Raw genomic sequence first — 24,370 nt, 5'->3', positions numbered from 1 at the left:
TGCGTGTCGGTTGTTTCTCGGTGCTGTACGCGTTGCTCTCGCTGGGACATGTTGTTGTATCGCGCTTCCCTCGGTTTCCCTCCCGGGTTCGGAGCTCGCGAGACAGTTCACTTGCAGTGAGGCGGCCGCTACTGCTTCTTCACCTCGAACACAAACAAGCTGAAGGCGGTATAGCTGCGCAAGACAAAGCAGAGGTCAGCGCGAGCCTTGCACAGCGGAAGCAGCGCAAACGCACAGTAGGCCAACGGGGTATCCGACGAGGAACCGTTGATGCGAGAGATGCAGCACCGATGCAAAGATGGATGACGCAGAGTAGGAGCACCAGAGCACGCTCAGTGATGATAGGATGTAGCCGAGCATCGTGCTGCATTTGAAAGACTGGTCAGTCACACTGCGGACCCGTAAGGAACGTGAAGCACGCACTCAAGGCTGAGGACCATAGCAACCATGCTGAGAAGGACGAGCGGCAGAATGCAATAGCCGAGGACGGACGCAGTACGGTACGCGTCGATGCCGCTCTCGGACATGAGGTTGAGGAGGCAGTACATCGAGACCGAGCCGATGAGGGCGACGCCGTAGATGTACGAGAATTGGGGCTTGCCCGACTGCAACGCCGAAGTGTCAGCTTGCGCATGCGGTCAAGAGGGCAGCGGCGACGCGCGAGAAGGAGGAAGGAGGCAAAGACGAAGCAGAAGACGAGGGGGCCGGCGAGGTCGGCGTCGTCCATGATGTGCGGGTCGACCGAGCGCAGCGGATTGAGGACCGTCAACGACTTCTGCAGAATGTGGTCGAAGTTGATGCCCAGCTCTGTGCGGCGCGTGTGGACCAAGTGGAGCCCGTCAGCTCCGATGAGGTCCAGCACATGAGCAGAGCCAGAGAGCGCACCTTCAAGCAGCGGGGGCTCGCCCTCCATCCCTGTCCATGGTGTGAACGCGTTCCACCAGTTCTGCACGACAATCGGCCCGCCGTACGAAGCGCCGCCAGCTGGCCCGCTCGAGCCGGAGGGCCCGCCGCCAATCGCGCCCGAGATGTCGCCGCGCGAGCTCGACTCGTGTGCAGGCTGGCCAGCGTAGAAGTTGGGCTGCGCGCCGCCCGAATAGAACGCGAGGTTGGGATCGAGCGACGAGCTGCCGCTGGGTTGAGGCTGGCCGTACGCCGAGTAGCCATAGCTCATCGTGCGGTCGCGTGCGTCTTGAAGGCGTTATGAAAGCAGTCGGAAGGCAGCTCGAGCCTCTGATTGATCGCGAGCGCAGCGAGAGCGTGCGGTAACGAGATGACGGAGTGCGAGGAGGAGAACGAGACGAGGTGATGAGGTCGCTAGCAACCGGAAGATGCGCTATGTGCGACGCACCTCAGGTCGAATGAAGGCTTCATACAAGCCGGCGCCATAGCGCTTGATACACCTCGCTTTCGCTCTCTTCTGCAGCCTCTTCGCTTAAGAGCATCTTAAGGTCAAGACCCGAAAGCCGTGCAACGTGCAGTGAATGCTTTTTTGTACGAAGATTGCAAGTCAAGGCAGGAATAGGACAAGGCACAGCCCGAGGGGACCGAACAACGACGTGAAGAGCCGAATGCAGGAGGCGAGAAGAGGGAAGGAGGGCACGGAGACCCAGATGAAACAATGCGTTGGAGACCACGAGGACGCGAAACGTCACGGTTAGACGTACGTCTGGTTCTCGCGGCGCTTGAGACCGAGACGAAGGCCCGACGGCTTGCGGAGGAAGCCCTCTACGACCTCCCACTTCTCCGGGCCATCAACAAGCTTGAAGTCGTAGCGGTAGTTCTGCAGAGAGATTCTGGTCAATTTCAACTCCACGAGGGCACGACAAGGAGTGGCGTACGAGGGTCGCGATGAAGGTCCAAAGCTCCATGCTGGCGACGTTGCGGCCGACGCAAGAACGCGGGCCGTACGAGAAGGTGCTGCGTGCGAGGGCGAGGGCGCATGGTCAGTCTCTCATCTTAACGCTGCGGTGCTGCTCGTAGGAAGACTCACTTGAGTGACTTCTCGAGCTCGCGACTGCGCTCCTCCGACTCGAGCCAGCGCTCGGGCCTGTACTGGTCGGCGTCTTCGCCCCAGACCTCCTTGAGGCGGTGCATCGAGTAGGACGGGACAGAAAGGATGGTCTGTGAAGCGCAAATGTCAGCGTTGAAATTACGTGAAAAGCGGACATCGGAACGCACGCCGGCCGGGAACACCTCGCCGCAGACCTCGGTGTCCTGGGTCATCAGACGCGGGAGGCCCATGCCCGAAGTGCTGTGGAGACGGAGCGCCTCCTGGATGCAGGCACTGAGGTACGGAAGGGCCTTGACGTCCTCGTACTCAAGGACGCCTTCGACGCCACGCGGACCGAAGGTCGCATCGAGCTCCTCGCGGAGCTTCTTGGACGCGGTCGGGTTCGAGGCGATGTAGTATGTGATGGCGCTGCAAGGCGGAACGGGTCAGGTCTAGTGCTGTCATAAAGACAGTAACACGACGGTTAGGAAGGTCAACTCACCACGACGAGTTGGAGGTGGTGTCGGAGCCGGCGATGAGCTGAGTAAGGGCTGCAGCGGCAAGAGCAAGTCAGCATGACTGCGCCTGAGGAGTTGACTGAACCCGTCGACTCACCTTCGGCAGTGAGCTCAGGGACGCCCATTGGGTTGCCCGTCGCGTCCTTGCCATTTTGGAGGTGCGAGAGAATGTCCTTGCGGTCGCCAGCGCCCTCGGCGAGGCGGGCATTGACACGAGTGCGAGCGATACCGGTAAGGTTGTTGACCGAGGCAAGGCCGCGAGCGAACCACGGGTCGATGTGCTTCATCATCGGGCGGATCCAAGGGGGAAGGCAGCCGAGCGTCGCCGAGTACTCGCCACGCTCGTTGAGAATCTGGACAGCCGCAGCGTGGATGACAGTGCCATCCTCCTTCGTAATGGCGACAATGTCGGCGCCGTCGCGCTCTAGCATGTCGAAGGGGGCGCCAAAGGCAAGATCGCCGATGATGTCGAAAGCGAGAGCGTTGAACTGTTCTCGATGTACACAGTCAGCGAAAACAAGAACAAAGTGCGATGAGGGAGGCCGAGGGCTCGTACCCAGTCGAGCGACTCGATGACGGCCCAGCCCTTCATCTTTTCGCCGTACTGCGATGCCGAGGAGTTCTTGGCCGCCTTGTCGCAGAGCTCGTCCCACTTGCGGAGGAGGACCCGGACGGTCGAGTTGATGTAGGGCTCAAACTCGCGAACGCTCTTGCTGAGAAGTGAGACCGGGTCAGTCACATCAATGAGTGATCCTCGCAGAAGACGAGGGCGCACGGCGCGAAGGTGTGCGAAACAATCTTGCGCTTGCGAGTGTGCTCCGCGCGGTCGCGAGTGTTGAACAGACCGCGGTTCTTCGAGGCGACTGAAGGAGGCGTGTCGCCGGAGTTAGCGTGGCCCTGACGGATAGGAGCAGCAGGTGAACTCGTACCAAAGGCATCGTAGAAGTCGGTCTTGAGTGAGCCGGAGCCGTGAGCGTAGACGACGGGAAGGGCGTTCGGGTCGTTGATGGAGATCTCCTTGGGACCGATCCGAACGAATTTGCCGTACTTCTCGTGCTCGGCGTGGACCATCTCGCTGCGTTTGCCATAGCGAACCTGCTTGGCGAGCCAGAGACGCGTGAATCCCGCGAGAGGGGGACCCTTGTACTTGCGGAGGCCAGGCCGTGCGAAGAAGTGCGGGACGATGCAGTAGAGGAGGGCGGTGAGCAAGGGGGCGGCAAGGACGAGGGGGATGTACTCGAGCTTGAGGTAGTCGCTCAGCGGGCCGGCGAGGATGTCTGCCATGGTTTTGAGCGTGAAGACGGCGGACAGGTGATCAGGCGGGGAGGGCGGTGTCGAGATCCTGGCAGCAGCGTGCTAGCTTCAGGCGAGATGAAGCTGCTGATTTGGCTGTACAGAAGTGCCTCGCAGCTGGATGGACGAGCAAGAGAGAGGAGGGAGGGAGGAGGGGAAACGTCGACGTTGTAGTGGGGGACCCACGGGCTGTGCTCGGCACAGGCAAGACGATCAGTCGGAGAAGGCGACCAATCAGAACGCGCGAAGCGAGGTGCGGAGCGACGCCGGCGTCGGCAAGCTCCCGCCACGAAACTCGTCCCTCCCGCGCCTCGCGCGCGCAGTCTCGGCCTCCCGGCACGGCCGCTGCAGGTTGCGCGCCTTCGTCTGTCTGGAATCTGGACGAGTCCTCTCAAAGCCCGACAGCAATTTCTGCAGGACGGCACAGCTTGCGCAACAAACAAGCAACTCGTCACATTGCGGTACCATCCTCGCCCAGCTTGTCCCACAACATCTCGCCGTCAACGACAAACATGCGGCCTCGGCACAGTCGCTTTCCACCTGTCCGTCAGCGAGCGAGCGAGCGGCACAGAGATGCCGAGGTCAGCCTCATCCTGAATCTGGGTGATTAGAAGAGTCATCACAACGCACAGTAGCAGCGGTGATGCGGAGGCGCTTCTTCGCGCGACCTGTTGGCGCGTTCGATATATTGCGCCCGCGTCAAGCCGTAGTCGGCGGGATTGGGGTCGAGCTCGCCGGCGTAAGAGATGGTGATCTCGTCGCCCGGCTGCAGGCGGGCAAGCGGAGTCAATGCATGGCCACAATAAGGCGAGGCCGAGACAGGAACGTACGTATATGTCCTTGCGGGCGAAGAAGACCCACAGCGGGCGCGACACGTCCCCCTCGTCAACGTAGACGGGTCGCGGCACTGCGTTCGATCCCTCGCAAACATGGTTGGCGAAGCGAGTCCACTGCATTGGGAGACGGCTCAGTCAGCACCAATGGCGTTGAAGTCTAACGAGAGGCCGTACGTTGCCCATCGAGAAAGCGTCGATCGAGTAAAGCGACGTGAACGAGTCGTCTGCGAAGGTGGTCTGATCGACGTCCGGCGTCATTGACGGGCCGCGCGGCTTCTTCCTCTTCCGCTGGCCCGCCGAGGAGACCGTCTTGTGCGCGGAGTCGGGCGGAGCGACAGCGATTTTCTCGGCTACGGTGGTCGGTGCGAGGGCGCAAATGTCCTCGCCGACTTTTAACAGCGTGTCAGCATGATCGTTACGCGAGCATGAACAGGGTGCAGACTTACTCGTCCAGGAATCGAGGTCGTATATGTAGTTGCGCTTGACATGGCAGTAGACGAGGCTGCAGAAGCGAGAGTGAGCGCGCGGATCGACAGGTTCGTTGAGCGCGACGTACTCGTCACGTGCATGTGCGTCGGGTGAGCGAAGAAGCTCGCCTACGAAGCAGATCGCGGACGTTCAGCTTGACCGAGGGATCCTAAAGGGAGGACGCACCAGCGTAGATGGCCAAAGGCTCGCCTCGACGAACTATCTGCGGCGAGTAACTTCCGTTGATTGGGTCGTTCGTGTAGCGCTCGGGAAGGCGGACGCCTGCGCGAGAGGGCACAGAAATGAGCGACGAGCATCGGCGGGATAGCGGCGGACTAACCCCAGCCGTTCAAGCCGGTATAGAAGATGTCGACGCTGATGCCTTGCCGGAGACCAACGACCTGTGAATCTCGAAGGTGCTGAGTGAAGAGCCGGAAGGCGAACGACGGTCAAACGTACCCGATTCTGGCACTCGGGGCCGCAACCGCATTGACTGTTGCACTCGCTGCAATGCGGCCGCCTTGTCAGCGACACGCTCGACGAAAGCGCTGATTGTACGCACATGATCGGATCCTGACGCAGTAGGACATCGGAATTCAGGCGCTCCTGATCGTCGTAGGCAAAGTCATCGTGGTTAGACCGCGGACCACCGTTCGGTCGGGTCCTCGATGCCTGAATTTGCCGGCTGCGGCATTTGCACTTAAAGCGGTTGTCGGGGCTGCCGCAATTGCCCCTGCACGAACAGCCAGGCGCTTGCTTGGGGACGATGCCGTCCGAGTAGACAACGCTGTGCGAGCGCAGTCATGTCAGGCACGCTAACACGCAACGTAGGAGCGGTACACACCGGTTCGTGTAAGTGAACTCGAATGGCGGGCTCGACCAGTATTGCGGCGGGAGATCCACTGGAGGGACGATACGGATCTTGGGCCGAAAGTCGGGCAAAGAGGGCGGATACTCCTGCAAGCTGGCCTCGAAGACCATCTGCTCGAAGAGACCCTTGTAGACGTCGCGCAGAGGGTGCTCGGTCGGTCTCGACTTGCGCCAGGCTCGCTCGCGCTTATTGACGGCATCCTGGATCTCGGTGCTGAACTCCTCCTTGCTATCGTAGGACGGCCCGGCAATCTGGCGGGTCCACGACGGCGCGAGACGTTGCTCGAGCTTGAACTGCGTTCGTCGGAAAGCGTCAACCCCTGCTTTAGCAGAACTGCAAGGCGAGCCTGACGTACCTGCTTGATTCTCGCTTCAAGCCGCTCGAGTTTGACGAGGTCGTGACGTTCGTCGGTCGTCGTCAGATCTGCTTTGAGCACGAGCGGCGGCTTCTCGGTTGGAGCAGTCCAGGTCGTCGGCTTCGTCAAGTCCTCCGCCTCGGTCTTCAGAATCGTGGACGTGCCGAGCCGCCCTCCGTCGCTTCGTCGAGGGCGTTTAGTCCGAGCTTTCGGTTCGCCATCTGACACGGTCTTGGATGTCAAAGAGCGCTTGAGGCGAAGTTGGGCAACCTTCGACGCGGATGCGGAGTGCGACGGCGGTGGAGGCCGGAGCGGACGGCCGGTCGTTGCTTTGCGGGCGATCTGCGCAGGTGCCTTGAACGCCTTGAAAGGTGAGGTTGGCGCTGACAACGCTTCCCGCTCGCTGGGCGGAGGCGCGTCTGGAGCACCGGGACCAGCGACCTGCGGCATGATTGAGTGTGAAGTGTTCGAGACTGCGAGCGGAAGGGCCGAGGAAGGCGCGACAGTGTCCATGTTTGACGAGCTGACATGGAGCGACTGCGGCAGCGAGGCGCGAAGCGGAGGAGCGCGGCCGCCTGTAGATTTGCGCGCACGGCCCAAGAAAGGCGCGCCATGCGCCCGGTTTGGTGCCGCGGGGGTCGATTCGCGCGATGAAGGCGCAGAGATTGACGCTGGACGAGAGCCAAGGGTCGACTTGCGCGCAACTGGCCATCGCGGCCTTGCCGGCGAGAGATCGGGCGGTTGCGGCACTTCGCTAGCGGTAGCAGGCCGTTCCGCTTCATCGCTCGCGTCGTCGCCACTGTCGGCCTCCGAGTCCGACATGACGAACTTCCTCCTTCTTAAAAAGTTGCGTCGTGGGCTGACGTCGTCGCTGTCGGCGTTTCCTTCGTCGTCCACCTCGTCCGGAGATCGCTCCGGGTGAACGGCGCTACGCGCCGCAGCAGGCGCACTCAGCTCATCCTCGTCCGCTCGAGGCGTTGGCGTCCTCGATCGCGCTGAGCTCGTATCGTCCGCGAAGCCGAAGCCGTCCGCTGCACCTACAGCCCGAGGTTGCGGCCGAGCAACCGGCTCGAAAAGGTCGCCAATTGCGCTTGTACCGTCTTTGAGTGGCGCAGCTTTGGCTGAGAGCGAAGGGGTCGCGGGCGGATCCTGCGGCGTCGAAGAAACCAACTGCGTCGGCTCGCAAACCGAGTCGATCTTGCGCTGCTTGTCGGATGGGTGATACCGCGAAGCCGTCTGCTCCAAAGGACCCGCTTGAACCGCAGTCGATACCTGCGCATTCGCACTCAGGCCCATGCCGGCTGTCACCGCGCCGGACGAGGCTGGTAGTGTCGCTGCCGGCGCCTTCGAAGGCGACAGGCGCGTGCTGCCCACCGCGATTATCTCGACATCGCTGTCGCTATCGCTGCCGCCGGTTGTAGCCGTGCTAGTCCTAGTAGACGTAGCGAACGACGGTGCCGCGGGCTGCGCGCGAGGATCTGCGTCGGGAGAAAGCGGCCGCGGCTGTCGCTGGGCCGTCGCGCTATTCGGCGCTCGGGCAGATGCGACTTGTGCTTTGTCGTGTGGCTGGCCTGGGGAAGCAACCCCTGGGCGGGCAGCGATGGGGATTGTGGCTGGATGCTCTTCTGTGGTCCGCGCCGTAGAACGAGGCTGGCTCGCTGACGGCGCAGTCTTTCTCAGCGCCGCTGGAAGACGACGCGCCGCGGTGGGCGCAGTAAGCGCGACGACCTCCGCGACTGGACGTGATGGACGGGGCGTTGTCGGCGAGCTCTTGCCGAGCATTGTGGGCGGTAGACGACTCGATACAGGCGCCTTGGCCGCCACGACAGCCGCGCCACTTGTCGGTCCGCTCATCGCTCGAGGCTGCACCGATTCTGGCGGCTTGCCGAGGAGAGAAGCCCGCCGCTCATTTGGCGGCGGAAGCTTCGTCGTCTGCTTGGGTCGACCTAGGACCGACCCCGACGAGCCCGTATCGACAGAAGCACCGAAAGTGGCTTTTGGGGAGGCTTGCGCGGGTTGGGCGGAGTTTTGCGCGGTGGATAATCGGCGCAGCGAGGCATCGTTCCCGCTGCGCCGGCCGGGAGACGGCTGCAACGCGAGCTCGTCTGAGTCGGACTCGCGAGCGCGAGACTGCGGTACATCGTTCCTCAGTCTGGAAGCCTGCTGGCGGGGCGTCGACGTGTGACAAGAGGCCGACGAAGATGGATGATCTGGAAACGGTTGACCTTGTGTCTGTGCGCCACGACGTTGCGAAGACGGCTTGTGCTGCAAATAGCCGGTCAGCTAGAGAACGACTTGATGAGCTGGAGGAAAAAGAAGCAGCTTACAACAGACTTTGGCGAAGGTAGGCGCTCGTCGTCGCCGTCCGAGCCGTCCGTCGAGTCGAGCAACTCGATCGTAGTCGTCTCCCGCGCCTTGCCCTTCCCGTTAGGCAGCGTCTGCGTCGCGGGCGCGTGCTCTCCCGAGCCGGGGCGGTCCTTCGTCGTCCCAGCTGAACCACTCGCCCTCGGCTCGAGCCTGCCGCCATGGGTCCCGCTCGGTCCAGCGCCAGTATGCGTGCGCGGCGAGCTTTCAGACGCCCACGAGCCGGCGAGTGTCGGCCTCTGCTCGTTAGGAAAGGATGTGTGCGGTGCCTGCTGGTTCGAGGACGAGGTGGGGAGACGCGACGAAGTCGGCTGAGCGGCTGCACTGAGGATCTCGATATCGCTGTCAGAGCCCGAGCCTGCCATCGGCACGGCCACGGCCCTGGCGGCGTTCGCGGCGACGCGAGCTTGACTTGTCGAGAAGTCGAGAGACGAAAGAAAGGAGATGAGGGTTCGTGCTTTGCAACGCGTCTGCGGGGGCTTGACCTACCGGAGACGCTGCAGCCAGCCTAAAAAAGAGCAGTCGCAAGCGCTCACAGGGAAAGAACAGCTGAGTAGGTGGATATCCTCCCAATTCCAATAAGCGGAACGAACTGGACCGATGAAACGTGAATGCAAACAGACAGCTGAATACCCCTGGCAGGAACGGCAAACCGAGAAGTACAACGCTAGGCATACAGGGCAGTGGAGGTGTGCGACGTGCGAAGCTTGAGACAACAGGAGAAGAAGACAGACAACCTCGTGCCCACGCTCACGCAAGTACGACCCCGTTCGCCTCGTCTAGCTCCGACTGTAGCCTCTTGACCTCGTCTAGTATGATGCGGAGCGAGCGACCGCCTTTGACGATCCATTCGTTGATGGGCCCGTCCGAGCCGAGCGCCTTCTGCATGTCGGACTCATTCGACAACCCCGTGAGCGCCAGGATGCGCATGGGTGGCCACCCACGCTCGGCCTCGAGGCGACGCATAGCGATAGACGCGTCGATGCCGTCGAGACGAGGCATCTGGACATCGGCGAGGAAGAGCGAATACGAGCCTCCGCCAGCCTCGAACAGCTCGAGCGCTTCTTGACCGTCCTCGGCAGCTGAGAAGGGAATGCCCTTGCCCGTGAGGAGTTTGACAAGGATGTTGCGCGCGATAGGGTTGTCCTCTGGTGGGAAAAACATGTCAGCGGCCAGACCGGATGAGGCGGAGCGAGGACCAATGCAAAGACGCACCAGCCACAAGAACGCGGACCTTCCCGTGGTGCGACGGACCCGTCACTGCGTCGCTGACAGGAGGCACAATACTCAAGGGCCTGTCCGCGTCGAGAGGGTCGGACATGGGCACGCGCCGTGACGCCGCGCTGCTGACAGCAGCGACGCTCAGCTTGGCCGTCTCGACGACGAGCTCGTTGCTGTCCGCCTTCAATCCAAGTGTGCGGGCTGCCTTGCGTGGCGGCGTGTTGAGCTGAAAGCTGGGTGTTCGGGCGAGCGAGTCGGGTCGTACGGGCTGGATGGTCGGGCTCAGCGAAGCGTGCGCAACAGAGATGGCCGTCTCGAAGTCGACCTTGTCGAGCGAGGTTGTCACACGCGGCTGACTCGCAAAGAATCCAGCCGACGGTGAAATATTGCGCGCAGGTTGGGCAGGCGGGGTAAGCGGACCCAGGCCGCCGGGTCCTAAATGAAGGAGGCGCGCGAGTTCCTCCGAGACGTTGCGGCGAGAGATACGAGGCAGCGATGGGGAAAGCGTAGAGGTGCTGGGGGCGGAGGCGACGAGGTCGATGGGCAGAGTGATGGACATGGAGGTTCCGGCACCTAGCTGCGAAACCACGTCAAGCTTGCCGCCCATTCGCTTGAGAATCGTGTGCACGACTGCGATTTTATGCCAGCTCAGATGTCGGACTCGGCATTCGCAGACAGAAACGCAGGCAGAACGCACTCGACAAGCCTAAACCGGCGCCCGAGCTGTAAAGGAAGCGTCAGGGGCTGTTCAGATCAACGACATCGGGAGGTTACGCACACAAACGGGTCGGCCTGCAAGAACGGCGTGAGGTACGAGCTGTTGCGGATGAAGTCCTCCGACATGCCGATGCCCGTGTCGCGCACAGTGATGGCGACGATCCGCCGTTCCGTTTCGACGCCTTGATTCGCCTCCGCCGGCACATTTGCAAGGACGCCGACCTCGCGCAAACTGATCTTGATCTCTCCGCGATGCGTGAACTTGAGCGCATTGCCGACGAGATTGAGCAGCACGCTGCGAGAAGATGCGTTAATGATAGCGAGATTTGCCTGACGCGAGTGACACGCACCGCTTGAGACCTCCAACATCAGCAAAGCCGGACCAGCCGCCCTTGCGCTCCTCGATCTCCAGCACTAGATCGACTTGTCCGTCGGCCGCGTCGGTGGTTGCAAGCCCGCTCCTTAAGTGCGGCTTGCTGAGATCGGTGCTGACCGAGTCGACACGCTGCTTGCGCACCCACGTACTCTTGACGACACCTTCGATAAGCGAGCAGAGGTCGGTCTGCACGAAGGCGCGGCGGCGATATTCCGCCAACTCTTCCTCGGACGATGAGGTCGGCTGCGTGAGCTTGCTGAAGTCGAGCGTGTCGTTGAGCACGTCCGAGAGCGATTCGAGGCAGACATCGGCAGCGTCGAGCAGAGGCGCAAGCTTGCGCAGCTCGGCTGGCGACGCGAACTGCGCGACAGGGGATGATTAGTGCGAGGGCGCTAGTACGCGCAAGCGGAGCCCGAGGCGCACCTCTCGAATCAGCTCGATCTGCGAGTTGCAGCCGTGCAACGGCGTTCGGAGCTCGTGCGAGACGTGCGAGACGAAGCGGAGCTTTGCGAGGTCGGCTTCGATGGCACGCTGGCGGAGGAGTGAGCCGACAATGATGGCGCCAACGGACCCGGCAAAGCGACGGTCATTCGGCTCCTGCAAAAGGTTCTTGTGAGCACTTCCTTGATGCCGCGAAAACAGCAGGCACGCACAAAGTCGAACCACTTCTCACCGCTTGCGAGAATGACGAGGAGGATGGGCTGGCCATCGACATCGAAAACCGGAATGCAAATCGACGCGGTCGCGAGCGAGTCCGGGATCAGCCCGTGCGCAACGAAAGGAGATGCGTCGACGTGCGACGCCTCGGGCGACTCGATACCCTCCTGCGGGGAAATTCATGAGCCGGAGGTCTGCGCGTGTGCAGATGAGACAGCGACTCACGTCAAAGCACGCCTTGAGCACATCATCCACTGCCTCTCCCAGCATGACGTCCCTCCAACTGCCCTCTGACTTCGAAGTGAATGCTCCGAACCAGTCCACGTCTCCATCCGCCGCCATGAGCGAGATCCTCCCCTTGCCCTGGGTTCCTGCTCCGCCCGTCCCGCCCACCGGAGGCGCGTCGCCCGTGCCCGCCGTGCGCCAGAGACTGCTTGAGCTCCCGCTGGGCATCGCGGGATCGGGCAGGGGCGTTGCGCGGTTGCCATTGCCGGGCGCAGGCTGGACCGATGTCGCGGGGCTCTCTGGATTGAGGAACCGCTGTCCGCTGGTGCGGTCGTGCGGGTGCTGGACGGGCGAGCGGGCAGTCGAGCTGCGGTAGCTGCGCAGGTCGAGCAGCGCCGCGCTGCCGGCAAAGGTGAGGGTGCGGAGGTTGTGGGCGGCTGTGTGAAAGATGGTTGTCCGAGGTTCGGCCGGCGTGGTCGAGGCCGACTCCCGCGTCGCATTTGCAGTCGACAGTTCCTCGTTGCGGCAATTGACGGATGGAGCCGAATCAGGGCCTTTGACGGGATCGTCGTCGCGCCGACCGCTCCATGAGGACGCGCGAGTGGACGGTACGGACCGCGATGCAATCGGTTCGAAAGAGTCGGGTCCGTTGGGTAAGACGAGCGCTTGTCGCAGGAACGAGTCGACGAAGTCGCTTTGCTGCGCCTCCTGTGCCCGTCGTCGCTCGGCGAAACCAAGCTGAAACTCGCGCGAGATCATCTCGGCGAAGTCGACGAGAACTGCGCGATCCTGATCACTGAAATCACTTGGCTTGCGAGGCTGAGGATCGACGAGGCATAGTGCCCCGGAGGCGAGAGTTGAGGGGAGCTCGAGGCCCGAAGCGGTGTAGCGACCGGTCGATGGGACCGGGAGATTGACGTTTGCTGCAGCGTAGAAAGCAAGGCCGCCTCCGTTTGCAATCGTGTACGGATTGCCCTTGAACCGCCAATCCTTATCGGCGTCGCCAACGATGAACACGGCCTTCGGGTCGCGGTACGAGGAAAGCATGGCGTCTGCGAAGACCCCTGTCAGCCTCTTGTGGTGCGATCAGTGGTCAGATAGACGCACGAGTGCAGAAAGCCGGTTCCATCGTAAGTGGTCGCGGCGGAACGTCCAGCCCTGGTTCTTCACCGCCCCACCCTCGCTCGGCGCCCAGGACTTGATGGTCATCGAACGTCCTGCAGAGTTACGTCAGCGCGGGCTCGGAGTCTGAGGAGCGTCTAAACGCACAAACTGATGACGACGGCGCTCGTGCGGAAGTACGCTTTTGCCAGCGAGCAGATACGATCGATCGCCTTGCGCCGGACGGGCTGATCGAGGCCATACTTGTGCGCGAGACGCAAACGCTCCTCTTCATAGGGTCCAGGAGGTGCAGGAAGATGGCCTTTGCGGCGATAGAAATCGAGGAGTGTGGCGACGGTGAGCGAATTGACGGAGGGGAGAGAAGCGGAAGAGGCGCGGGAGTCGATACTGGCAGTGGACGGGCTGTCGCGGCCGGAAGAGCCGGGTTTCCCATGCCCTGTGACTGTAGCGGACGTTGTAGGCGACTTGACGTTGTCACGGCCGTCGAGGATGGCGCGAATGGCGGCGGGAGGATCGGGAGTCTGGTCCGAAGCCCCTGCTCGCCCGATGCGGTAGCGCGCCATCCAGTCCGCCAGCGACTCTTCCTCCGTCTCGTTGTCGTCCGTCTGCGCGGCGTTCTGCAGCAGCTCGTCTCGGGCAGCGCCGTCCTCAGGCGCAGACACTTGCGCATGCGGGCGAGTGGGGTCGACTTCGTCGGCATGGATGCCTGCGACGGACTTCTCGCCAGCACTGACTGCCACGAGCAGAGGCGGCTCTCCAAACGAGCTGCCGCGCTGAACGGCAGCACGGGTTGAGCCCGGAGGAGGAGGCGACCCGATCGCGACCTGGACGTGCATGTCGGCGCGCTACAAGGTCCCGGCGAGGCCGGCCTGATCCTGGGAGAGCGGACACAGTCAGGCGCGTTCCGGCAGATAGGTCAGCTGGAACAGCGAGTGGTAGAGTTGCTGCAGCTGAATATATGGGCGAGAGGCTGTGAGGCCTAGAACTCGATCAGGACGTCGCTCTTCCGCGAGACACGACAAATCGTCCGCACCAAGCTGCACGCGCGGATTCTGTAGCGACCTTCGCACTTGTCGTGCTTGTACGTACCGAAGACTTGACGAGCTGACATGTCTCGGCGGAAGCTGGATTTCGAAGCACTCTTGGCTTTTTTGCTGCGAGGTTGCCTCTGAAGACTGTGTCCACTATTACATATGACTGTCCTACGTAGACGGACACAAAGTCGAGCTCGAGCGGTGTCTCGCCTTCCCCGCTGTGATCTACGCGGAAACAAAACACGCTCGCGTCGCGACCTGGTCCTCCTCGACCTCGTCCGCCTAGCTGGCAACAGCGAGTGATGCAGACTGTCGAGCCCTGTGCGGCTGAGCCGCGTGCGTGCACAAAGGCACTGGACGCCATTGCACTCGCCGTCGCCAAGTCGAAGCGCACCGTGCTGCTCGTCGGAGCAGGCATCTCGACCAACGCGGGCATCCCAGTGCGTCTCGGCCGTGGCACGGGTGCGAAGAGGGTCTCGGAGCTCACAGACCGCCGCTTGCAGGACTTCCGCTCGCAGGGCTCTGGTCTGTACGCGTCGTCCGCCTCGTCGTCCTCGTCTCGCCTGCGCAACAAGGCCAACACGCCGCGACTCAAGGGCCCGGAACTCTTTTCCGCCTCGGTATACTCTGCGCCCGAGACGACCTCGGAACACCTGCGCTTCATCGCCGCTTTCAAGCGCTCACTCGACTCCATCACCTCGTCCTCAGCATCCTCTTCATCGTCGAACGCTTCTCCTAAGCCCCTCACTCCCACACACGACTTTATGCGGACACTCAAGAAGCGCAACAAGTTGCTGCGTGTCTACACGCAGAATATCGATGGGTTCGAGGGGGTCGGGACAGGATTGCGGCCTGTTCCGCTCGAAGGCATCACGCCCAAGTCGCGCGCGGCGGACGGCGCCAACGCAATCGACGCGAAGGGCAAGGGCAAGGGAAAGGCGAAGATCGAGGGCGACTTCGTCCAACTACACGGGAGCGTGCAGGCAGTGCGCTGCACAGCTTGCGATTTCGTGCGCAAGTGGTGCGACGAAGATGAAGAGGCATTCGCGGCCGGCAGCGTCGGGACCTGCCCGCAGTGTGACGAGCGAGGTCAGTCTCCTGTCATCGTGCTCTCTCGCCGACACGTGCTCATAATCTGGTGTCGCGCAGCCTCGATCCGGCACGCTCGTGGGCAGCGCACGCTCTCCTCACTCTCGCGCGCCTTTCTCCGCCCGGCCATCACTCTATATAACGAGTCGCCGCCCGCGTCCTCTGCCGTGACGATCGGCACCCTCTCGCTCTCGGACCTGTCCGCCTCGCCCGGCCCGGACGTCATGCTCGTCATGGGCACGAGCCTCAAGATTCCCGGCTTCAAAAAGCTTGTCAAAGAATTCGCGAGAAGCGTCAAGAGTCGCGGAGGCGTGAGGGTGCTGGTCAACCGCGAGGAGATTGGGAGCAAGAGCGAGTGGAAGGATGTCTTCGACTATCAAGGCACGGCCTCGCCTTCGCCCTACGGTTGTCGTACCCGATCGCTGACTTTCCTATGCCAACAGTCATCTCCGATACGGACGACTTTGTCATCCGCCTCGTCGACGACTGGAAGCGCCTGCGCCCGCAAGATTGGACGGGCCGGCAATCCACAATCGGCGAGATGCTCGCTTCGAAGAAGAGCAGCAGTTCTGGTGCGCTGAAGACATTCGTCTGTTGGCGAGCACACCTCGCTAATCCACTCGCCTGCAGCTGTCGCCGCGGACAAACCATCCGCAGCGCGACGCCCCCTCGCGCCTCTCTCTCCCAATTCGCCCGCCCGTTCATCGAACTTCGCACGCGACCTTCCGTTCGTCGGCCATCTCGCGAGCCTCAGCGGAAGGAAGCGCCACGCCTCCTCCCCTTCACCGCCTGCTTCGCCGTCGAAGCGCGCACGGACAGCTGCCACTTCGTTGACCTACGCGACCCCACCTCGTCCCTGCGCCGCCCCCGCTCTCGCCCTGAGCGGCGCACTCCCGCCTCTCCCGACTCCTCCGCCGACAAACCCCTCGCCTTCGAAGGGCGTGCGCAAGACGCGCAACTCGGCTCTCCGCCCCGTCTCCTCGGCGCTGTTTAGCTCGCCACTCGGTGCTGCTGAGCTCGCGAGCCCGAGTAAGATCAGGTCGAGCGGCACGAGGTCGGTCTCGCCGACGCCGATGCCGACGCCGGCGGAGGTCGCAAAGAAGCTCAGGATGCCGTTCAAGCCGCCGCGACAAAGGCTTAGCACGCCGCCGCCCTCCTCGTTCCCGGCCAGCTCGGTCGCGCACCCTCTTTCGCCAGCGTCGGACGGAGGCAGCGATGAAGAGGACGGGCCCGAACTGGTCGTCGTCCAGAGCAGAGAGGGGACGGTCATCTCGCCCGAGCTATAGATTCCCCGCTGTACACGCTCTTTCCGTATTGTGCTTGTCTCTTCCACTACCCTCCATAGTCGGCATGCCCGTGCATTCACCTAGCATCGAAGCCTCGTACTCCAGCTTGTCAGGATCGCGTGAGACGGCTCTGTCGAAATGTCGACGCCTTCGCAAGCTTGTCTCTCGCCATTTCTTGGCACCCTTGCCGAACCGAGCGTTCAAAACGATCATCCGGGTGCTTGCACATTCTCGATGTAGGTACTCAGGTCGGCGCTGCCGACATTGCCGGGTGCTGACAGCCGAGGAAACCGGTCAGCCTTCTTCACGGCGGACCAAGCCTGAGCGGTCAGAGTGCTGCGGCACTGCGCGACGTACGGAAGTACTGACAGACGAGATAAGCCTGCGCCACATCCCTCGTCAGCGTCTCTTTCGCTCCGCAAGAGAAACGGAAGCGAGACGCACGCCATAGTCGCCGCCGCCAATGACGCCCTTGCACATTTGCATGAAGCACCCTACGCTCCTCGTCGCGCGCCACACCGTCTGCGTAAAGTGGCCCGTCTCGTGCGTGAACCCGGTCGGCGGCGGGCCGTACGAGTACATCGACTCTTCGTGGTTCCTGCCGCGGAACAAGAGGGGCGAGAGGGGCGCATGAGCGTCTCGAGGGGCGGCTGTCTCGACGGACGGAGAGAAGCGAGAGAGAGGCGGCGCACCAGACCCAGATCCCGTCGGACGCATTGAGCGGCTCGGTCGATTCGGGCGTGTACGCCGTCGAAGCGACCGCATACAGATTCTCGCCGTATCCCCTGCGCGCGCACCTGCTCAGCTCTCTCTCATCCAGGCCGGAGTCGTCAAGCAAAAGAAAACAGGGGCGCGGCGGGCGACGCACCCGGGGATGAGGTCCTTCGAGTGTTCCCACACGCAATTCTTCGCCCACCGCTCGCTGCTCCGCGCGAGCGTCTCGTTCCACTCGAGCGGTTCGGCGTGGTGCGTCGCGCGAAAGTCGTTGTGCGCGGCGAGACAGTCCGAGGTGAAGGTGCTGCTGATGGAGGCGGCGGTCGAGGAGGAGGAGAAGGAGTTCTTTGACTGCGGGGGCGGTGCGCGGAGAGGTTCGCAGGAGGGAGACAAAGAGGGATGGACAGCGCACATAGGAGCGCTTGGAGAGCCAGATCAGGAAGGCGAGACACGCGATGAGGACGACGGCCAGGAGGATGAGCAGGTACAGCGTGCGGTGGTCTGCCTGAGCGTGCGGCGCGTTCAGCTGCAACGTCGGCATACGGGGGAGAGCTCCAGGCGCACCGGCTGATCCTCACTTGCCTCGTCGTCCGATCTGCCGCTACTGCTCTCACTGCTCTCCTCGTCGTCCTCGTCTCGCCGGCGCCGTTTGCGCCTGTGGTGCCGCAGGGAAGCATAGCGGCGAGCAACATGATCTCGCGGGGCGATGGTCCCCTGCAGCATAGCTCGGTTGGCCCGAAAGCCAGGAGCGGGAGACGCGAGCGGGACAAAAGGGACGGACGCGAGGGACGGAGAATCCGCGGGAAACGCGATAGGAAGGAACAGGAGGAAGCGCGGGAGCCAGCGAGAGTGATAGGTAGATGTGCGCAGAGAGTGTACCGCCCGCTCGGGTCAGGTGAACCGGGGACAGCGGAAGCCAGAAAAGCGCCAAGCCGATTGAGAAGGCCGACGGAGGGAGGACCAGCACAACATGGCTTCCAGCCTATGCACATACTTCTGCCTATAGCGTTGACGATCCCCTCTCAGTCTAGATTCCTCCGCCTTGGCGCAAGCGCCTCGAATCGTCGGCCTCGTGCGCGCTCCCCTCGTCAGCCTCGACGACGTCCTCCCACTCCTGGTCCGTGCCTTTCTGCACGCCGGCACCGCCGGTCGTCTCCTGGTCCGCGAGCCCCTCAAAGAGCTCCTTCCTCCCCCGGTAGCGCCTCCACCAGCCCTGAAAGCCGCCCTCGAGGATCTCGACGCTCACGTCGCGCGGGAGCGCGGGCGAGGAGGAGAGGAGGTGCGCGACGTAGGGCCCGCGGGTCTGCGAGCGCATGCAGTGCACGATGACGGTCTTGAGCTGCGGGAGGCGCGGCTCGATCTCGTTCGAGATGACGCGCTTGCTGGGAGCGCGAGAGGTGGGTCCGAGGTTAGCGCGAGGGACGAAGGGCGATCAAGGGAAGGCGCAGTCGGGACGCACACTGCTTCGTCGTTGCGAAACTTGTCGGTGGTGATGTTGACCGCCCCAGGGAGGTTCCCGCCGGGGAAGTCGCTGGAGCGCACGTCTGCAGGGCGAGGAAGGGAGAGGAGGGTGAGCGTCTCGGCTGACGCGCGCGGTCTTGAATGACGCAGAGTGTCGGCAGCCACACAGAGCGCAGTCTGGGGTCTGCAATGCTGCAGCAGGGTGCACTCGAGAGGGAGGGAGGGGGGTCGCGACGGACCGATGATGAGGTAGGACGGGTTGGCACGCTCGCGGAGGATGAGGTGCTCGACATCCTGGGGCGAGATGTACTTCTGTCGGGATGCGCGTGTGCTCATGGCGGCGCGCGGGCTGCAGCGGGGAGGGAGAGGGAGCCGAGCGGGGGAGAGGTGGGGGAAGAGCAGCGGCGAGAGGGCGCGGGCGAGGAGGGGTGCGCGGTGAGCGAGGTAGCGAGACAGCGTGACTGAGAGTGCTCGTCACAAGCACTCGGCTGGACCCGCTGCAGACGAGTTGTCCGACGTTCGCTTCCGCTCCGCCGCCGTCGTGATCTCGCCCAAGCTCGACTCTGCGCTCCCCTCGCCTCTCTTTCTACCGAAGCGGAGCAGCTGCCACAGCCAGTAAGCGATCCACGGAGCACACCGACTTGCAAGCCCACGCTGACCTCGCACCGCGTCCGCAGTGGCAGACGAGCTCGTCCTCAACTTCGACACCGCCTCGCCCAACAGCACTCCCGCCCGCGCCCGCACCCAGCAGCGCAACAAGGGCGGCCGCTGGACCGACCGCGCAAAGGAGCGCAAGCGCGGACAGATCGAGCAGCGCAGGGCCGCAAGGCCAGACGGCCACAACCCCCAGCAGGGCGGCGGTGCACCTCCCGCCGCCCACAAACGCAAGCGCGACGACGACCCTGATGCCGGCGCCGCGGGCGACAGCAGGCCCGCAAAGCACAAGGGCAAGGGTCCCGCAGGCGCAGGCGGCGCACCGGGACCCGCGGGCAAGGGCCGCCTCGAGCAGGCCGTCGGCCCGTCGGGCAAGAAGCAGTTCATCTCGTCCCTCTTTACCGCCGATGGCCTTCCCGAGCCCGCCGCTTCGACCTCGACCAGCGCCGCCCCCGCCGTCCCCGCCAAACCTTCGAACGCACCCCTCACCTCGGCACCCGTCGAGGACGCTCCCGCTGCAGACGACCCTGCCGACGCCGACGAGGGCCCCGATCCGGCTCCCGAGCTCACCAAGCTTGGTCTCATGCGCGAGCTTGTCGCGGGCCTGTCGGGCAAGCTGGGCATCACAGGCCCGACGGCATGCCAGGCCGGCGCCATCCCTCGCCTCGTCCCCTCTGCTTCCGCCTCGGCCGCTCAGCGCAAGGGCAAGAAGCGCGCGTCCAACGCCGCCGACCTTGACTTTGCGCACGACGCGATCCTGCGCGCGCAGACGGGCTCGGGCAAGACCCTGACGTTCCTCCTGCCGATGCTGCAAGACATCCTCTCTCTCCCGCCGCACCTCCTCCGCCCCGCCGCTTCCTCCTCCACGCCTTCCTCCTCGTCCTCCGCCGCTATTTCCGCAAACCCCGACCGCTCGATCGGCACCCTCGCACTCATCCTCGCCCCGACGCGCGAGCTCGCCTCGCAGATCCACACCGTCCTCTCCTCGCTCCTCTCTTCGCTCCCCTCGCACGCCTCGTCCCCCTCGCGCACTTTCTCCATCTCGCCGCGCGCGCTCACCGTCGGCCTCCTCGTCGGCGGCGCGAACCGCACGCACGAGAAGCGCCGCCTCCGCAAGGGCTGCCCGATCGTCGTCGCCACCCCGGGAAGGCTTCTCGACCACCTCAAGACGACCGAGGCGTTCCGCCTCGCGGGCGAGGCCCCGCGCTCCAAGGGCCCGGCAGGCCGCCCTGCGGGAAAGGGCGCAAACGCGGCGCCGCTCGGGCAGCGCGGCGCCATGGCGGCGGCGGCGGGCGAGCGCGTCGGGCTGCGGTGGCTCATCGTCGACGAGTGCGACCGGCTGATGGACCTCGGGTTCGAGGAGCAGATGAAGGGAATCCTCGAGGAGCTCGAGCGGCGCTCCCCCTCCTCCTCCAGCGCGTCTTCGTCCGCGGCAGACCTGCGCCGCCGCACGATCTTGTGCTCGGCGACGGCGAGCGAGGGGGTCGACAGGCTGGCGGGCATGGCGCTTGCGCAGGGTGGGAAGGAGGGGGAGGAGATGCCCATCGTCGGGGCGCGCGAGGACGTGCGCGTCAAGGAACCCGCGAGGAAGGACCTCACGGCTGCGGTCGCGGTCAAGCGCGGTGCGGACGCCGTCGACGGCGAGGAGGACGGTGAGGAGGAGGAGGAGGGCGCGGCGACGACGGATAACAACGACAACAAGGCGCTGTCGCTCCCGTCGGGCTTTACGCCACCCTCGCAGCTGCAGCACCACTTTATCGTCGTCCCGCCCAAGCTGCGCTTCGTTACGCTCGTCGCGCTCCTGCGCAAGCTCCTCGTCAAGGCGCAGACGGGCGGCGCCAACGGGCGCGGCGCCAAGGTGCTCGTCTTCATGAGCTGCACCGACGCGGTCGACTTTTGGTGGAAGGCGCTCGGACACATGAAGATGGGCTCGGCGGCGGACGAGGAGCGCGACGTCGAGGACGAGGCGGACGAGGCCGAAAAGGACGACAAGCGCCTCGTGTCGGTGCACCCGCTCCTGCCCGGGACGCCCATCTACCGCCTGCACGGCTCGCTCCCGCTCCAGACGCGCCTCGCCTCGCTCGGAGCGTTCTCGGGCGCGTACACGATCGAGGAGGGCAAGCGCAAGGGGCAGGAGACGGACGCGGGCGTGCTGCTGTGCACGAGCGTGGCTGCGCGTGGACTCGACGTCAAGAACGTCGGGTGCGTCGTGCAGGTCGACATGCCGACCGAGGTGCGTTCTACCACTCTCTCCTGTGCTCCTACTGAGAAGACCGCAAGCTGACGAGCCGCTCGGACTGGCTGCAGGGCGGCGTGACCGAGTATGTCCACCGCGTGGGCCGCACCGCGCGTGCCGGCGCGCAGGGCACGGCCTACTCGTTCCTCCTCCCGATCGAGTCGGGCTACACGTCGTACCTCGAGACAGGGCTCAACGCGGCGGGCGAGCGCAAGGTGCGCCTGCGCGAGGTCGGCGTCGAGCAGGTCCTCCGCGAGGGGTATGGCGGCGAGGGCAGGGAGTACGAGACGCGCGCGACGGACGTGCAGATGGGCTTTGAGCGTTGGGTCAACGCTTCGGAGGAGGTCCGTCTGTCTTCCGTTCCTCCTGCTGTTCCGCTCCCTGCGGCTCTCCCAAGCGCAGGTCACTGATGAGCTCCGACTTGCCATCGCACAGACGGCCGCGCTCGCCCGTCGCGCCTTCCAAGCCCACGTCCGCGCATACGCGACCCACCCTTCGGCCGAGAAGAGCATCTTTAACACCAAGGCGCTGCACCTGGGCCACCTCGCCAAGTCGTTCGGCATGCGCGAGGCGCCCGGCGCGGCCCTCGCGTCCGGCGGCGGCGGCAAGAAGCCCGCGACGAAGAAAGCGCGCATGGCCGCTGCGGCTTCGTCGACGTCGGCCGGCACGCGCGTGCAGCCGAGCGGCGACGGCGGGTTCGAGACGGGCCGCAGGAGGAAGACGCTCGATGCCGAGGCGCGGATGAAGAAGCTCATGCAGGGACCGAGGGCGAACGGTGGGGGCGAGTTTCAGATCGCCGGGCACGACATGATTGCGGCGATTGCCAAGAGGAAGTAGGCGTGTGGTGCATCGCGACTGTCCGCCCGCCACTGTTCTGGGAACGAGAGCGTGGCCAAAGAGACAGGCCGTTTGCGCTCTGGAGAAGAACTCTGCCTTCTTAGGCTGTTGCGAGCTCAATAAGGCGCCGGGACTCGAAGAGCTTGGGGAAAGACGAGACGTGGTAAGCAAATCGTTGCAGGAGGACCGGCACCGTTGATCAATCGCAAAGACTTGAGTACAACCGATCTACATAGTCCATACTTCCTTCCGGCAGAAAGGCAAGCATGGTCGCAGGTCAGGTCGAGAGGCGCGAGGAGGTCGCGTCGAGGACGTCGCTCCACACAATCCGCTGCGCACCTCGAGAATGGACAGCGAAACGCACTACGTGATCACGCTGATCCAGCAGGGTGAGCCTTGCCTGCCCAGCTCCGACAGAGCCGTTTTCTTCGTGGACGACGTGCACGAGTGGGGCGCGTCTACGAACAAGGTGGCCGCGACACGAGCCAGTTCTGCGGCTGGCTTGCGGGACAGTGCACGGGTGGTTCCACGGCTAGGAGCTCCGAGAACGCGCCTTGAGGCTCGCTGAAGGCGGAGGACCTCTCCCCGGACACGAGGCTGATGAGGCACTTCGAGGGCAACGAGGCCTCGAGTAGGCGGGCTTGGTCTACTGAGCGCAACCAAAGTGCCCAAGGGACATGCTCGGACGCGCAGATAGGCTCAGCTTGCGCCGAGACAATTCGTCTCCTCGACGGAACAACCGACACTCGCAATGATCCTGATCCGCTCTCGTAACGTGTGCTGACGATGTCAAACGCCGTGCAACAGGTTCCTACCGCTCGGCACTGGCCGCCTACGCCGAGCACCCGTCCCCCTCGACTACCCTCTCCCTCTACGCCGCCCGGGCCCATCTCGCCCTCACACCTCCCGCAACCGACGCCGCACTCCAGCTCCTCTCGACCCTCTCGCAAACGCTCGACACGCGCGCCGTCACCTCGCTCGCGCAGTACCTCGCAGGCGAGTGCGAGCAGGCTGTTGGCGACCTCGAGGAGCTGCTCGCCGAGCTGGGCGAGCAGGGGCTCGAGGAGGGCGACGACGTCGAGGGTCGGATGGTGCGCGGGGTGGTCGGCACGGTGTGGATCCTCGAGGGTGAGGACAGGCGCGAGGAGGGTGTCGAGATTCTGAGGGAGGCGGTCGAGCTGGGCAAGGACCAGGAGTGGTGAGTCGCGTCAGACCTCGCTCGGTCGTCCCTGTTCCTGCTCTCCGTGAGCCGGCAACTGATCATGTGTTGTGCGACTCCGCAGCCTCGGCCTCCTCTCCCACCTCTACATCTCGCTCAACCTCCCGCACCTCTCCACCCAGCTCCTCACCTCGGCCGACACGACCGCCTTCACGTCCGACTCGCTCCTCTCGCAGCTGCTCATCGCGCGCTCAAACCTCGCGACGGGCCCGACGGACAAGTACCAGAACGCGTACTACACGTTCGAGGAGATCAAGGGCATGCAGGGCGGGAGGGGAGAGGGCGTCCTTGCGGGCGTGAGCGTGGCCCAGGCGCTGCAGGGCCGGTGGGAGGAGGCGCGGGACGCGACGAACGAGGCGCTCGAGATGGTGCGTACGCCCGTTCGCGTGGCGCTGTCCCTCGCTTGTTTCGCGAGGCGGAAAGCGCCTCAAGGAAAAGATCTGCGTGCTCTCCGGTCGGCGACTGACGCTTTTGGCCGGGCTTGCAGAACCCGTCGCACCCGACCTCGCTCGCAAATGCGGCTGCGCTCGCCGCGCACACCGGCAAGCCCGACTCGGCGGCGGTGGAGCATCTTCGGTGCGTCGGGCTTCCGATCCTAGCTGAGGGCTCGCTTGCACTCCTCATGCAGGCTCTAATGCTTACTCTGGAACTGGGACCAGCGCTGACGCTCCATACGCCATGTTGCAGCGCACTCGGTGCGGCAGACCCATCGCACCCGCTCCTCGCGGATCTTGCAGCCAAGTCGTCCTTCTTCGACGAGGCGGCATCCCGCTTCTCGCCCTCCGTTGTGGCATGATTGACACGCGTTGAGGTCGTGAGAGGCG

At 63.9% G+C, this 24,370-nt stretch overlaps 9 protein-coding genes across 9 annotated transcripts; 3 read left to right on the top strand and 6 right to left on the bottom strand.

Annotated features, from left to right (window-relative positions):
* Positions 1-128: 128 nt before the first annotated feature.
* Positions 129-1,174, bottom strand: YIP1 (transporter YIP1; the record flags this gene model as incomplete). Its single annotated transcript, XM_076645624.1, has 5 exons — positions 129-174; positions 236-364; positions 424-605; positions 662-807; positions 886-1,174. The coding sequence occupies 5 exons, from the start codon at positions 1,172-1,174 to the stop codon at positions 129-131; spliced, it is 792 nt and encodes a 263-aa protein (XP_076509151.1).
* A 483-nt stretch (positions 1,175-1,657) lies between these two features.
* JCM10292_002202 (cytochrome P450) lies at positions 1,658-3,795 on the bottom strand (the record flags this gene model as incomplete). The annotated part of the gene is made up of 9 exons (XM_076645623.1): positions 1,658-1,783; positions 1,842-1,920; positions 1,994-2,124; positions 2,182-2,422; positions 2,496-2,544; positions 2,609-2,999; positions 3,068-3,224; positions 3,287-3,374; positions 3,441-3,795. The coding sequence occupies 9 exons, from the start codon at positions 3,793-3,795 to the stop codon at positions 1,658-1,660; spliced, it is 1,617 nt and encodes a 538-aa protein (XP_076509150.1).
* Positions 3,796-4,255: 460 nt separating this feature from the next.
* On the bottom strand, positions 4,256-6,784 carry JCM10292_002201 (uncharacterized protein; the record flags this gene model as incomplete). The annotated part of the gene is made up of 12 exons (XM_076645622.1): positions 4,256-4,344; positions 4,435-4,570; positions 4,635-4,754; positions 4,815-5,029; positions 5,087-5,142; positions 5,197-5,236; positions 5,295-5,390; positions 5,449-5,509; positions 5,568-5,613; positions 5,671-5,895; positions 5,953-6,272; positions 6,335-6,784. The coding sequence occupies 12 exons, from the start codon at positions 6,782-6,784 to the stop codon at positions 4,256-4,258; spliced, it is 1,854 nt and encodes a 617-aa protein (XP_076509149.1).
* A 2,664-nt stretch (positions 6,785-9,448) lies between these two features.
* Positions 9,449-13,852, bottom strand: JCM10292_002200 (hybrid sensor histidine kinase/response regulator; the record flags this gene model as incomplete). Its single annotated transcript, XM_076645621.1, has 10 exons — positions 9,449-9,846; positions 9,914-10,549; positions 10,617-10,642; positions 10,698-10,931; positions 10,987-11,372; positions 11,436-11,609; positions 11,666-11,836; positions 11,895-12,946; positions 13,002-13,111; positions 13,164-13,852. 10 exons carry the CDS (start codon positions 13,850-13,852, stop codon positions 9,449-9,451), a joined length of 3,876 nt encoding a protein of 1,291 aa, XP_076509148.1.
* A 500-nt stretch (positions 13,853-14,352) lies between these two features.
* JCM10292_002199 (uncharacterized protein) lies at positions 14,353-16,425 on the top strand (the record flags this gene model as incomplete). The annotated part of the gene is made up of 5 exons (XM_076645620.1): positions 14,353-14,490; positions 14,554-15,139; positions 15,200-15,520; positions 15,583-15,711; positions 15,770-16,425. 5 exons carry the CDS (start codon positions 14,353-14,355, stop codon positions 16,423-16,425), a joined length of 1,830 nt encoding a protein of 609 aa, XP_076509147.1.
* Positions 16,426-16,634: 209 nt separating this feature from the next.
* JCM10292_002198 (CAP family protein) lies at positions 16,635-17,680 on the bottom strand (the record flags this gene model as incomplete). Its single annotated transcript, XM_076645619.1, has 6 exons — positions 16,635-16,699; positions 16,783-16,807; positions 16,870-17,023; positions 17,118-17,210; positions 17,294-17,490; positions 17,552-17,680. 6 exons carry the CDS (start codon positions 17,678-17,680, stop codon positions 16,635-16,637), a joined length of 663 nt encoding a protein of 220 aa, XP_076509146.1.
* Positions 17,681-18,166: 486 nt separating this feature from the next.
* On the bottom strand, positions 18,167-18,893 carry JCM10292_002197 (uncharacterized protein; the record flags this gene model as incomplete). The annotated part of the gene is made up of 3 exons (XM_076645618.1): positions 18,167-18,521; positions 18,599-18,683; positions 18,857-18,893. The coding sequence occupies 3 exons, from the start codon at positions 18,891-18,893 to the stop codon at positions 18,167-18,169; spliced, it is 477 nt and encodes a 158-aa protein (XP_076509145.1).
* Positions 18,894-18,920: 27 nt separating this feature from the next.
* Positions 18,921-22,327, top strand: JCM10292_002196 (uncharacterized protein; the record flags this gene model as incomplete). The annotated part of the gene is made up of 4 exons (XM_076645617.1): positions 18,921-18,987; positions 19,278-21,487; positions 21,562-21,834; positions 21,926-22,327. 4 exons carry the CDS (start codon positions 18,921-18,923, stop codon positions 22,325-22,327), a joined length of 2,952 nt encoding a protein of 983 aa, XP_076509144.1.
* Positions 22,328-22,673: 346 nt separating this feature from the next.
* JCM10292_002195 (uncharacterized protein) lies at positions 22,674-24,342 on the top strand (the record flags this gene model as incomplete). The annotated part of the gene is made up of 5 exons (XM_076645616.1): positions 22,674-22,716; positions 23,135-23,525; positions 23,611-23,914; positions 24,034-24,122; positions 24,234-24,342. The coding sequence occupies 5 exons, from the start codon at positions 22,674-22,676 to the stop codon at positions 24,340-24,342; spliced, it is 936 nt and encodes a 311-aa protein (XP_076509143.1).
* Between the last annotated feature and the right edge of the window lie 28 nt (positions 24,343-24,370).

This window comes from Rhodotorula paludigena, assembly GCF_050403205.1.
Source record: "Rhodotorula paludigena JCM10292 DNA, Rt_paludigena_JCM10292v1_ctg1, whole genome shotgun sequence".
Classification (NCBI taxonomy): domain Eukaryota; kingdom Fungi; phylum Basidiomycota; class Microbotryomycetes; order Sporidiobolales; family Sporidiobolaceae; genus Rhodotorula; species Rhodotorula paludigena.
The sequence above is the reverse complement of the archived record's forward strand: the minus strand, read 5'-3'. Positions and strand labels throughout refer to the sequence as shown.